Source organism: Notothenia coriiceps, unplaced genomic scaffold (assembly GCF_000735185.1).
Source record: "Notothenia coriiceps isolate Sejong01 unplaced genomic scaffold, NC01 NC01_scaffold00037246, whole genome shotgun sequence".
NCBI lineage: Eukaryota > Metazoa > Chordata > Actinopteri > Perciformes > Nototheniidae > Notothenia > Notothenia coriiceps.
Window position 1 is genome coordinate 26915803 of NW_011369947.1, and position 13808 is coordinate 26929610.

At 41.1% G+C, this 13808-nt stretch overlaps 1 protein-coding gene across 1 annotated transcript in view; it reads right to left on the bottom strand.

Annotated features, from left to right (window-relative positions):
• LOC104966573 (teneurin-1-like) overlaps positions 1 to 13808 on the bottom strand; it is a 45409-nt gene that overhangs the window by 110 nt on the left and 31491 nt on the right. Inside the window, exons 5-7 of the mRNA XM_010795755.1 lie at positions 9985 to 10192; positions 3194 to 3295; positions 152 to 346 (exon numbers count right to left, since the gene is read on the bottom strand). Of these exons, the coding sequence (XP_010794057.1) occupies positions 152 to 346; positions 3194 to 3295; positions 9985 to 10192 (505 nt within the window). The remainder of the gene's footprint in view (positions 1 to 151; positions 347 to 3193; positions 3296 to 9984; positions 10193 to 13808) is intronic.

Below are 13808 nucleotides of genomic sequence, written 5' to 3' on the forward strand. Positions count from 1 at the left end.
ATCGTCAATATCAAAATATCGATTAGTGCCGCTTTGAATTAAATGCTTATCTTAAAAATAGCAAGGTCACTCATTTGAATAAGTGGAGCCATCTTTGTTGTGACACAATAAAGGTGAGTATTTCGACATGTGAGAGAGTGACACATCTTACCTTGTTCACAGTTAACCCCCTTGTAGGCGGGGCTACAGATGCAGATACCCTGGATGCAGGAGCCGTGATTGGAGCAGGTAGGGTCGATGCAATGACCTTCCTCCACGTTACACTCCGCCCCCTTCCACCCTGCCAGGCACACACACCTTCCTTTCTCGTACAAGCCGTTACCGCTGCACAACACGGGGCATGAATCTGCAGCGGGGGAAACAAACACAGATTACAGCCACGTATTTGGGGTTCTACACACACGAAAACACACACGCAAACACACACGCAAACACACACACACACACACACACACACACACACACACACACACACACACACACACACACACACACACACACACACACACACACACACACAAGCGGAGTGCTGCAGTATATTAGCCAGGAGACCGCAGTAACCTACCGTGAGTGGGGCTACGCTCTCTTATCTCGCCGAGTGCGCGGATTCAGCAAATCCTCAAGCATCCTCTGTCTCGCCCTCTCTTTCTCACACACGCGCACACACACACACACACATTACAGCTTATCCCTCACGCTGTTTCAATTTACTCAAGCACCACCTGAGCCCCGGCTACCGCGGCAACCCAGGAATTGTAGAAAATCCCCCCCAACGTCACCTCGCTTGCTCTGAACAGGCCGTGAAAACAATCGTGAAAACGGCAGATTAGGAGGGAGAGCATTAGTGGGGGTTTATAGAATGAGGCTGGAGAAGTGGAGCTACGCAGAGAAGGAGAGCTGTGTGGTAATGACAGCCAGGTAGAATAAGTGAGCGCGTGATGACGCATTGACAGTAACACCCCCCCCACACACACACACACCTCCTTCCTCCTGACTTCAAATGGATTAGAAAGAAAATGCAGAACCAATGCCGTTTCTTTTCTTTTTTCGGGATAATTTGCAGTGAAGACCCCCGTGCGTTCTTGCGTGTGTTACGTGTTTGTTTGATCCTTTTGTTAAATCTAACACGCTGTACCCCGCAGAAATACATTTCACACTTCACTTTTTTTTTTGCCAGAACTCGCTGTCTAACTTTTCAAACAGGGAGAATATTATGAAACGGGCAAATGAGCGAGGATGAGAGGAGTTGGATGAATAAATGATGAGCATAAATAAATCATAGAATGTGATATCATATCAGCTGTTTCTACACAATGAGACAGATACAACTACAATGATTTTACAGAGGAGGACAGAGGAGGGGAACGAATATGAAAAAGAATGGAGAGGAAAGACTCATAAGGAAGGAGGAACTAATTCGCAATAAATACACTAATTTTTCTGTTACCACAGCTTATTTCTCCGTGCCATTAAAAAACTCTATTCCTTTTCCATAAGTTGCTGTCAAAAAGAGTCAACACCTCCTGTAAATGTTTCAAATTAGCATCTGCAGTCGCATCTGAGCCCCGGAAGGCTTTTAATGAGAAACATATGTGCAGGAAGTGTTACGTTTTATTGACAGTAGCTTAACGGCACCTGAAAAACAGCCTAATGGAATCGAAATTACGGAAAAAAGTAGGTGGTTGATGAAAAAAATGAAGTCGGGGATGCAGAGTGGTGATTATACATGATGGTAGGTGTGTTAATGGGAGTGGTGGTGTGGAAATGCACATTATATTGACGGTACATCCACACTAATAGGTTTTGTTTAACATTGCACAACTTTTGTTACACTTATGCCTAGTGTCCACACTTTTCAACAAGACTTTTTGGAAGCCTGCAGATCCACGTTTTGGTTTAAAAAGTCTGCGTTTTATTCCCTTATGGAACTGAGACTTTTGATGATGCTGACACCCACTTCTGCTTCCTAATTGGGTCTTCTTTCCCTTGTTCCTCGTTTCCCTATTATATGCCCTGTCCTTCTGGAACAAATCAAACCACATCACCCTTAGTCCTGGTGTTTCCAATTCCTACCAGTGCACTAAAGGCCTATGCACGCCTGAAAATAGTCCTTTAAAAATGCACTAATTACTCCTATTTGTTTTTTCATTGTGAATCATCACACCTGTAACAAGTTTGTAGAAAAAGTGACAATAAAGTGATCATAAGGAATCATAAGGAAAACTAAGACCTAATTGTGATCATTTTGACTAATATTGTGTCTTAAGTTATGGGAGGGATGGATCGTTTTTGCAATAGTATTGTTATTATCCTTGAAAAACATCATTAACGTGATCATCTTTCGATTTTTGTAAAGGATCTGCACCAAACAAATATGTTTTAAGAGGCCTTATTATGCTTTTTGGGGTTTTCCTGTGGTGTTTACCATAGGTTTGTCTGCTTGTAAAAAGCATGAAACACCTCCATTGGTCTCCTTTGTTTGTTTGTAACACTCATGCTTCTCTTGGCTATGCTCCAACACATTGTGATGGCTAAAGGACGGACTGGTCTCTGGTTTCAGACAGAGGGTGAGAAGAGGTTCAGGCAGTATGAGAAAAATAAAGCACGTTTTGAACATTGATGCATGTAAACATGTCACAGTAGAGGCACATTACAAATATGAAATCGAAAAATTAGCAGCATTACTTCTTTAGAATACAATCTGTAGGGTTACTGTAGATATTACCGCAGCTCCACAATACATCATTTAAAATTGTATTTCACCACATATTAACCTTTAACAAATATTGTGCTTCCCGTGATTTGATTATTGCACTAGTCCATAATGCAATTCCCATTAAATGTGCAGCCTTAGTATTGAGAGCATACCAACGAATGGGGACGACATGTTAAAGTTCAGGTTTACCCTTGCACTTTTTGTTTCTACAAAAACATTTGTACATAGTCAATGTTGAATAAACACTACGCTGTCTTGCTTGCGAGAAAAACTGCAAAGGTCATTCTCAAGCTCTTGGTGGAGAAAGATGGGTGGTGGTATATTCTAATGAGCCTTAATGTGGCATAAGAAGAGTAGTCAAATTTGATAAATTATTGGTAGGCACCCAAGATACCAAGAGAAGTTAGTGAACTGACAATGAAAAAGTGTGTATTACATGGTATGGCCCCTTTGATCCTTTATCAGAACGCATCTTACCTTTGGCACAGTCTGGACCCAGGAATCCAGCGAAGCAGTGACAGTGTCCGGCCACACACTCTCCGTTTCCATTACAGTCTGTGGAGCAGCCATCCATCGAGTCTGCACGACCAACACACAGTCACACACACAGTTACAAATCACACACAAGGCAAAGGAAAATAAACTTGAATATATTCCTTTTATAACTCCGTAAGCTGGCATGGCTCACTGTTATTGAATGAGAGATCTGATAAGCAATGGATGGCTCCCCAGACTCGGGGGCTGTATTAGATTAGTCTGATCCAGCTGCTATCACTCTCTGGGGAATGGCCAAGCACTCACTTACACTCAGTAGCACTAAGCACATTATACTGCATTACAGGTTGGAAACACACAACGCGCAAATTTACAAACATCAAGGCTTAATCAACAAACTGTTTACAAGGGGCGCAGTTTTGAACAAGATTGAAAAACATTGAATCTGACATTGTGAATGCACAAGTTGGCTAATGCTGTGTCGCTACACTGGCGGAATGGCGTAGATCAATGTGATGCTTGTTCCTACGAGACCTTTTGTCTAGATGCGTGTTTCCTCACATCTCTCTTAAAGATGTACGCATTTCATCATATTCCTCCATCAAACTTCAATTAGCCGCCTGTCTTTTTACAGTTCCTCCTTTTCCTCCCATTGATATGTCCGTCATGTCAGGTCTCATTCTCCGGGCACAGACAGAATGGCAAAGGATAGATAAAGGGAGGTTGAGCACTTCCATGATTTGGGAGCATTATATAACACAGCCGAGCTTGTCCTAGATGGAAGATTCTGCGGGAGAAGAGTCTGGCAACAAGACGTTTAGACTGCTGATTGTTGTGTGCCAGACGCACTCTATCTAAGCAAGATAGAGTCATTATAGCGGGTGTCATCCTTTGTTTGACCCTGCTCTGCTCCTCTGAAAGGGGATCGACTCTAGAGTCAAACCACTGCAGTCCCCTGGCATGAAGAATCCTTCCGAGGCATGGCTCACGCACACGCACATTTACAAACACACGCGCAGAGTTATTACATGGCGCCCGCCTGGAAGCGCGTGTGACACATGCTAATGAGACAGTCGCTGCAAGTAGCCAGCAGCGTGGCGCTATCCTCCACGGCAGCGCATCACCAAAGAAAGCAAAGTCATTTTCACCTCTGTCATCGTCACTGTGATGGAGAGAAGGAATGGCAATCATCGTTTTCTCCCACACACTCGCAGACCGTTTCTTTCTCTCTCTTACAAAAAAGCTTTGCATACAAATTCTGTTGGAAGATGAGAAGTCCTCATCTGGGCCAGTTTTAAGCAAGGATCTCTTTAGATTCAAGATGCAAGGCTTTATTGTCATGTGCACAGTAGCTAGAGTGTAGATATGGCAATGAAACACTCAAGTCACAGGCTCCTCCAACAGTGCAACATGAATATAGAACATAAAACAAATAAAACATTTGTAGTTATCCCAGGTATATAAGAAATCACTGGAGATGGTCTAAGTAAGCAAAACATGTTTCTTTTTTGAGAGACAAGAGAACACAAGCCGTGTCGATATCCTGTTGATATACTATAGAAATGCCTTTCTTTCCGAAGTATCACATTTCGACATTGTTGACTTTCGCGGATTCAAGTGGTGTTCCAGAGGCTCCGCTGCTTTCATTCTAGACTCGGCTGTTTCCCTCCCATCCTCGGGCCTCAGATACGAACACTGACGTCCTTTACTTGACCCTACACACACATTTTCCTTGCTCATCCTAGTGTACATTCTGAAGCACTCAGGGAAGGCACAATACATCTTGACACTACATGTATTTTTTACTGAGTAGAGAGGTGCGCTGATGACGTATTTATGAAGGCCGATCCCGAAGTTAGCATCCCATGGCTCCCTCGACTCAAGTTTTTAAATTGGATTTTGGAATATTATCTGTGGCTAACACACTATCTGATATGTATACAGTTTGTTCAGCAGGATAACTTCCACATATGAACACTTCATTGTAATTCTTGAAGCATTCATGCAATTGGCAGATATTAAAAGCTTACCTAATGCTATAAACAAACTCGGCGTGATGACGTTTAGTAGTCTCATTTAGTCACTTATTAGCAAGCGCTGTTTTTTATGGCACATAGCAGCTTTGGACATTCACCAGTGAGGTATTTATTGCCATATTTTATGTCAGAGAACAAAATAAAAAAATCTCTTAAGCTGTGTTTACCACAGACCTTATTTCAACCGCAAATACGCACAATAAACCTTTGACTTCGGGACAAGGGAAACTGAGGTGCTAATATGATAAGTCATTTCCAGGTATTAAGACTCATTACTGCACCACTTTATTTAGTCATTTGTTAGCAACTGTTTTTTTTATGAAACATAAAAGCTTCAGACATACACAAGTGGGGGTAATTACTGGAATATTTTATGTTGTAGAACAAAACGTGAAAAACTTATTTTAGGTTTCTAACGACAAACACTTTTAAAAAAAGAAGAGGGAACAGGAAGTGTTAAAATGCTTACTCATTGCTGGGTTTTAGGACTAATTTCTGCACTGCCTTATACATTGGATTATATAATGAAAAGCACTTCTATGAAAAAGTATTGTACTAAAATTTCAATGTTGTGTTAAGCACCTGACACATGTAATGAACAGAAACTCCTCTGCAGGGTCACAGAGTTCCTTCCAATCCTCAGGAGATGATTGATCCGTCAGTACGCTCACAAGGCTGTGCGCTGCAGCGCTGTAACAGTTATATAACTGCTGTGTCTTTCAGGTCAATGCTTCAACTATAAAAATCTGCAGGCAATTAACAGGTAATGTATGGTGAGCCATGTCTTTATTTGTTACAGTATACATACTCTGCCTGGATGTGTGTGAGCATCCGCGAGACACCCACTCGGTTCTTTCCACTCGCTAAACCCTTCCCAGTTAGAAATCACTCATGCCATAAGTTATTGCAGTTAATGCTATTATAAATCGGGTGCTCCCATCCAAGTGATCTGATTGGTCAAATAAGCATTGCAATTGTGCTTTATGAGCCTGTAAACTTTCAGCCATTCTTTACGACCGTTGGGCTTTATGAATTTATGAAAGAAAAAAATGGCTGTTCAGCTAACTAGAAGCAACCGGCCGTAAGCCCACCACTTTTTTGTTTGTTTTTTTATCATTTTTTGTTAAAGGTTCCGGGTTTCTATCATGAAACCTTTTTCTTTATTTTGTCGGCCATTGTGCAAAAGATATAATATTCAAGAGGTTGTGTGATGACAGCTGAAGTGGAGCAATTATGCATAATTAATAGCCCTGCAGGAGGAAGCTCCACTCTCCGCCTTTGTGCGGGCTGAAGAGAATTAAAAGAGAGGAAAATAGAAGAAGACGGGGCTGGAGTGGTGGTGCCGAAATGGCAGATATCATTATGCCGGAGAACAGTGGGTCACATGTAAATGTCAATAAGAGTGGAAATGAAAAAAAAGAAAGGAAAAGTTTTTCTCTTCAGCAGTTTTTCTGCACAGAGTGGAGAAAATTCCATTTGAATCTGCATAATGAAGCCTATTTTCATATCAGCAGGTGTTCCGCACACCTTTTTATCATGTCTTTCTACAATTGATATGTGGGGCGTTTATACATTATAGTCCGAATCACTGAGAAATGATGGTAGAGTATAGGGTATAGACATATAAGCATATATTATCGTATATGTGTATATATACACAACAGTGTGGGTGCCTGCAATTTTATATGTTGCATCCTCCTCTGCAGTGGCACCTGGATACGGGTTGGGTGTGTGTGTGTGTGTGTGTGTGTGTGTGTGTGTGTGTGTGTGTGTGTGTGTGTGTGGTTCAGTGAACAGATCACAGAACTGCGTAATGTCTTCTGACTGATACAGGTCAACTGACCACCATACGCATGCAGCTTTGATTGTTCTCCCAGAAACCTACTGCTGTTTTAACTTTATCGAAATGATGATTATAGTGATTATCTATGAAAGCCTCATTATTCTTTTAAGCATGCTGTTGGTAATAAAGCAAGTCCACTTTTTGTGAGAACAAGCATCTTTCGGCATCATTTTATGTATTGTTTTGCCATTCTTTATGTGCTCATATTTCCCGTCTCGTCATACACTCAATTGATTAGATTCTTTATTTGTACGATGTCTGCTATTCTCTTATCTATACTCTGTTTCTTTGTTGTATCCGGTTACTTTTCGCTGCGGAAAAGCTCGATTTCCCGACAGAGATCATTTAATTTCTCCCTCGTCGTTTCCCCATAAAGCTCCACCGTGATCTACGGCATACTGTGTTTTTATTAGAATGTATTGTGCTGTAGCTCAATGGTTTTGATTTTCTGCCTCCAAAGCAACGCAGTGTTTGTAGCCCTCGTTAGAGGTGTAAATGGCCAGTGAAATGAACTTTGACATCATTCCATTAATATTATTTTCCTCTTACAAGCCAAATCACTTGATTCATTATTTGGAAAACCTAAGTAGAGGAAAAACGGGCTGCTATTCTGAGCCCATCTGTCGTGTCTATATTTGTTTTGATTATCGGAGAGGAAAGAGGAAACCGTTTGTAAACGCTGCCGTTTCTTTCTCCTGCTTAGCTCGAGATATGGGGCTGAAAGTAGGTCTGGTATGTTCCACACTTTTGAGATGCCACACGTGTCAACAAATGTTTGACAGCACTGAAATCAAATCTGTGTTCAGCAGTGGCATGCTGTCAGTCATTATAAAAAGAACTGTGTCAATATGACACAAAATGAAAGATGTCGATAGCGCAATGTTTTCGCATAATGATGCTGTTCAATGATTGGCTTACAGCTTGGGTGCTTTTTATAGGTCTGTGATACATTTATTTATGTAATAGGCATTGAGAAAGCTCTGTGTTTTGTTCTTGATTGTGATCTGAATAACATAAATACTAAAGAAAATATAGCCATTTAAAGATCGAAGCAGCAGAAATCCCAAAATAGAATCAGAAAGAGTGTTTCTCAAAACATCTCTTCATCACACATGGATTTATTTGAATGCAATCTCACTTGTGTGCCGCATTTAAATAACCAAGTCTCCCCACAATGTTAATGTGCTAAAACACTTTTTTTTTGTTATTTCAACACTGATTTGGGAGTGAGTGAAGATGAAGAAAATGGCCCTGGTAATTATCCACTTGTCTATATTCAGCCACGTACGCTTGCATTATTCACATCCTTCAATTTACTCTGGCATCCGTGTGTTTCATAGCAATGAGCTGCAGTTAGCCAGCCCTGTCATTACCACAGGAGCTGTCCTCCCCTCTCCACTGGCTGTCTCTTGCCATGCCAAGCTCACTCTTATAATGGGGAAAAGTTCCCTTCAAATGTCAATGACTCTCAAACTACTCTTGGCCATGTCCTGTCTGTCTGCAGATGAAAGGGGAGAAAGGAATAGAGTGAAGTAACCCTGAGATACAAGCACGAAAAACACTGCAATTATGAAACCCACTCAGGCTCAATGTAAAGTAAACGGAGTGTGTTCAGAACGCGTTTTTTTCCTCAAAAGGAACCTGATAAAGAGCTTTTAACTGGTTGAAAAGAGAGTATATATATATATGTGATCGCTTCAGTTCCCTTCTGCAAAGGGCTGTCTGACAGCATGGTAAAACAGCGAACATTTTATAGCTAATAGAAACACGATTGTTACGCAGTCATGTCACTATGTTACAGTGTGCAGGAGAGAAACTCCTTCTGGAGGAAACACACCTATTTTAGCCTTTGCAAACCATTTACAAGCACAAAAACTTAGATTACACACTACAGGAAAGGGAAAACCCCAAAAAGCTAAATTGGGCCCCTTTAAGATTCCGTGCTGGTACTACTGTCCATTTCTCACAATTAAGGATTGGCGGACTATGGATAAGTACCTCATACAAACCCAACCTAAAGAAACAAACTATTATTTTATGCAGTACAGTTAAGAAAGTCATATTCTAGATTTAGGATAATAAAATAATTATACTGTATATCATTTATCTATAACCTAAAGAGGCTTATGTGTCCAGCCAACAGGTGAAACTGGAACATTTTTTGAAAAGTTTCACTTTGTTTTCTCCTGACATGTTATAAAGGAATGTGCAATATTTTGTTTGGTAAGATAAAAACAGATATTGATTTTGTTAATATGGATGATGCATAAGTATCTGGTTGGCTGTTCACATGAAACATTTAGATTAGTTACCTGGAGAAAGCCTTGGAGATGAGGACACAACCCAATCCATAAATGTTATTTGAAATACTATCATCTTATTATATAATATAGCAATGTAAATCAAAGGTGTCTTATATCAGCTAAAGCAATCATTACATTCAGTGAAAAAAAGAAGAAGACTAATTAGCTTTGAAATGTGTGTGGAGTAAAAGTACAAAGTATCATAAAATAATCAAGCTAAGAATTGAAGTGGTCAGGTTCTTTCCAACATTGGTAACTAACTAATTAATTATAAAATAAATACACATTATGCCATAACTACTAGTGCCGATGCACTTTGGCCAATACAAAAAATAAATAAAATAAAATTCAAAATTATAAACTTAAAACATTTTTATAAAACAATTGCATTTTAAAATGTTTTCTATCTCTATGGTTGAATGCACTTATTGTAGTTCTCTTGGAATTAGAGCATCAGCTAAATAAGACTTGATAATGTGGAAGAGGAATGGGAAGAAAGGCTTCCAACATGGGTGAATCTGTGATAATCAAATCAGGTTTTATTTATATCGCACATTTTGATAATGACATAACAATGATCACTCTCCTCACCTATGGGAGTGCTGTGCAGCAACACTTGCTCCAGGTTGCGTCCGTCGTTGTAGAGCGCCAGGTGCCAGGTGCCGGGGTCCATGTACTCTATGAAGCCCGTTTCTTGGAGGCCGCTCAGCAGCAGGCCTTTGGGAGCTTTGGCAGTCAGGACGGGATCAGTCAAAGACCTGGGCAGCGCCTTCCCGTCCAACAGCTTCACAAAGTCGAACTGGAACACAATACACATACAACACAATCAGACAATTGGAATTGGAGCAAGATGGGAAATCACCAAACCTGCATAAATGCAACCGAAATGTGCAAGCCAAACGTTGTGCAGTGATGTGTGGCTGTTGTTGTGTGAGCTTTGTGAAAACTGTCAATTGTATGCTACGGGGAAATGGCATGAATACAAGAAGCTGGGGAAAAGCATTAGACGTGGATATCAGATGTGAAACAGGAATCCAAAAAAAGAAAGGTATGTGAAATCATCGTCCATGGCAGCTCGGTCCTCCACCAGACGTGTTCCCCAGCAGTCGCTTCGACAACTTGACGTGCTGCTAATAGCGTGGGCAGGCTTTACCACCCAGGCTTTCAAATGGAACAGACTATTATTTCATTTGTTTAAACCTCCCCATGCTTCTTTCTCACCCTCTTTAACTTTACAACCACCCTCGTCTCTTCCTCCCCTTCCTCTCCATCCTTAAACCTCCTTGAACTCGCGAGCTCTCGCTGAGTCTTATTCCCCCTGAGGGCTGTGTGTCACACTAGTGTCAAAAACAGCTAATTAGACCTCTTCATGCAGACGAGAGCAGGGGCGCACTGATGTTAAAAAGCAGATGACTCGGTGTGTGTTGTATTTTTGTCTGTGTACGTGCCTCTTGCATGGCACAATGAGGCTCTACAGGGTGTACAACGAGGGTGTGTGTGTGTTTTGTTTCTGGTAATGTGCTACACTAAGCTAAACAGATCACTAATTGTTGTTTTTTTTACATGTGTCCACACTTTTTGAGTATTTTTTTTAAAGATCTCTGTCCATAAAGGAAAAACTGCTAAATGTCTTCTTCCTCTTCTTGTTTTGACTTACATGACATGTTGCATTAGTCAACATTTTAAAATAGCGGGATTATATTGTGACTCACTTTTCCATCATGTCGTCGGCTGTGTATGAAACAGAAACAGTAAAGCCTAACTTCCTTTTGAATTGTCCTCATTTACATATTTTTCTGTTTCTGTTGTCAGAATGAGGATAAAAACAGTGATTTGTTCCCGGCTCATAAATGCTACCTGTTAAACAGACAGACAGCACGTCCTGCTCTGCTGATCTCAATCGTTATTTTGTCTGACAAAACAAGCGTAAACACAGTTTATTGACACCTGTGTTGTGTGATTGGCTTTACTGGTGCTTAAAATGGGCGATCACGGTTGGATTGGTAACATGGTTAGATGTGACAGGAAGTTGTCACTCTTCCTTACCTCTTGTTGCTACACAACCCCTGACCTGTCTGAGCAGGCATATTTATATGGAATTAAATGTGATGGCTAAGGTACCTACCTAGTCAACAAGTTAGACATCTGTGACTGTGAGTGGGGGGGGGCTGTTTGATATTCAGCCATTGCATCCCCACATCCTTAGTATCTAAACTTGTCCAGTGCATTTAAGATTTAAGTAAGGGAAGGGCGCCTTGCTCCTGTTTTGTCTTTGTAATGTAATTTGTCATGTATCATTTTGTTGTGCCACCTTGGGAGGATGGCGTGGAATATAAAAAAAAAAAGTTGTTGTCAAAATGAATAACAAATGTTTAACACTAAATCTAACACAACCAAATCTTGTGTTGTCAGTGACTGAATCAGTATTCCCTCATTATTGTATTAACCAGTTGAGCCCCGAGCCTGTTTTTCAGTCCTCAGGCTCGAAAATGACATTCCCAGAACAATTGACTATATCTTCACTTCTAAAAGGGGTAAATTAATAATCTTGTTTCTCAAAGCAATGATAAAACTGTGAGTTGGATGTAGAAAAGTCAGAATCAATATAGCATTTTTTTTTATTTTAAAGTAAATTCAGATTGAACATAGTAAATAATTTTAAATCACAGTGTCCGTCCAAAAGAAAAACATTACTTGTAGTGAAAACCACCCTTGAATGATGGGATACTAGATTAAAAGCTTTAGGAATCCAAACTAAGTACCCTGTATCAAGATTGATGCAAAATAAGGGACATTTTACCTTTTTAGAGATATTTAGAAAAAAAATCCACTTCTGGGGTCATTTGGGTGGATTTTCCATACTTCTGGCCCCCGTCCGTCGATATTGATGATTGACACCTCTTTTTAACCGTTAGAGCCAATAGAATCGAAGGGAAGTTCCTAAAATCCATCTAAATCTTACCCATAGGTGAATGAGTGATGCGTAGCCAGAATGCCCAAAACCGGAAGCTGTCATACACTCTCGTAGCTATCATAGCAGCTAATATGAAATCTCCGTTATTGACATAAATATGTAGATGGATTATCAGTAATCATTTCAAAGTGACACAGACACATTGGATTAACCTTCAGCAGCGTTGTTATAGTGCTAATGCATTGAACACAACTTTTGAGTGCAGAAAAGCAGAGGCAAGAGGAAGAAGGTTTTGCCGTTTTGGCTCCCTAAAGCTATTGTTTAGTGTGCTGAGGTCCGTCGCGTCGGTGAGGTGATGATACTTATACGCGCGTGGTTGGTGGGAGAGTGCGTGTGAATCTCTAGGCTTGGCTAAGGTCGGATAGTCGTTGTTTGTGCAGAGTGCCGGATAAGTGAATAAGAGTTAGTTTTAACGTGAGGTTAGGGGTGTTGTGCTAAGTGCGTGGTAGCGATTCTGTTTTGTTTGTACGTCGAGGCTGAATGCAGAAGCCTTTGTTATTTGTATGTGGTGCGCTATATGTGTTGCGGTTTTTGGCTAAAAGATTGTTAATATTGTGCTGATAGGCTGAGTTTCGTTCACGTTAAGTGATTATGCACACATTCGTAGCTTATTATTAAAATGTGAGGACGTGTTCGTTGAGGATGTGCGTTTTGCACCCGCCTGAGGTTCTTGCAAGATGTTGCGTTTTGCACCCGCCAGCGGGGCCGTGGGGTTTAACTGGTTAACTATGTGAAAAACGTTTGTGTAGCCCTAGTTTGCACTGAACTCAATGTAACAGCTTTAACTAGCAACATAAGGAACTCACTGCTGAACTGAAGACTGAATCAGAATCACTGAAAGTCACATCGTCGTCATGTCACATCATCTCTAGTGTAACCAATCACAGAGCCAGCCAACTAACCAATCAGAGAAAACGATAGTTACGGCTTTAACTACGGTTCTATGAGTCCCGGAGGACCGCCAGAGGCGGTGCTTTAGCACTGGATATGTCCATCGCGCGCATGCGCAGCTCGAGTACCAATAACAACAAAGTCACCTGTGACCCACGTGACACCGGATATCACAGCCGGTGTCGTCAGAGGATCTGTTCCCAGAATCTTCTCGCGAGCACACAAGAATTCTGAGTGACAGGAAACTCTGGCGGTCATTCGGGACTCATAGAACCGTAGTTACAGCCGTAACTATCGTTCTATTTCGTCCCTACTGACCGCTCCTTGGCTGATATAGCCGGTGTCACGTGGGTCACAGGTGACTTTGTTGTTATTGGTACTCGAGCTGCGCATGCGCGCGATGGACATATCCAGTGCTAAAGCACCGCCTCTGGCGGTCAGTAGGGACGAAATAGAACTGGGCTCTGGTTTTAGTTTTCAAAAATAAATCACTTTTTGAACATTAAAGCATGTAAACATGTCACAGTAGAGGAACAACATAGAAATATGA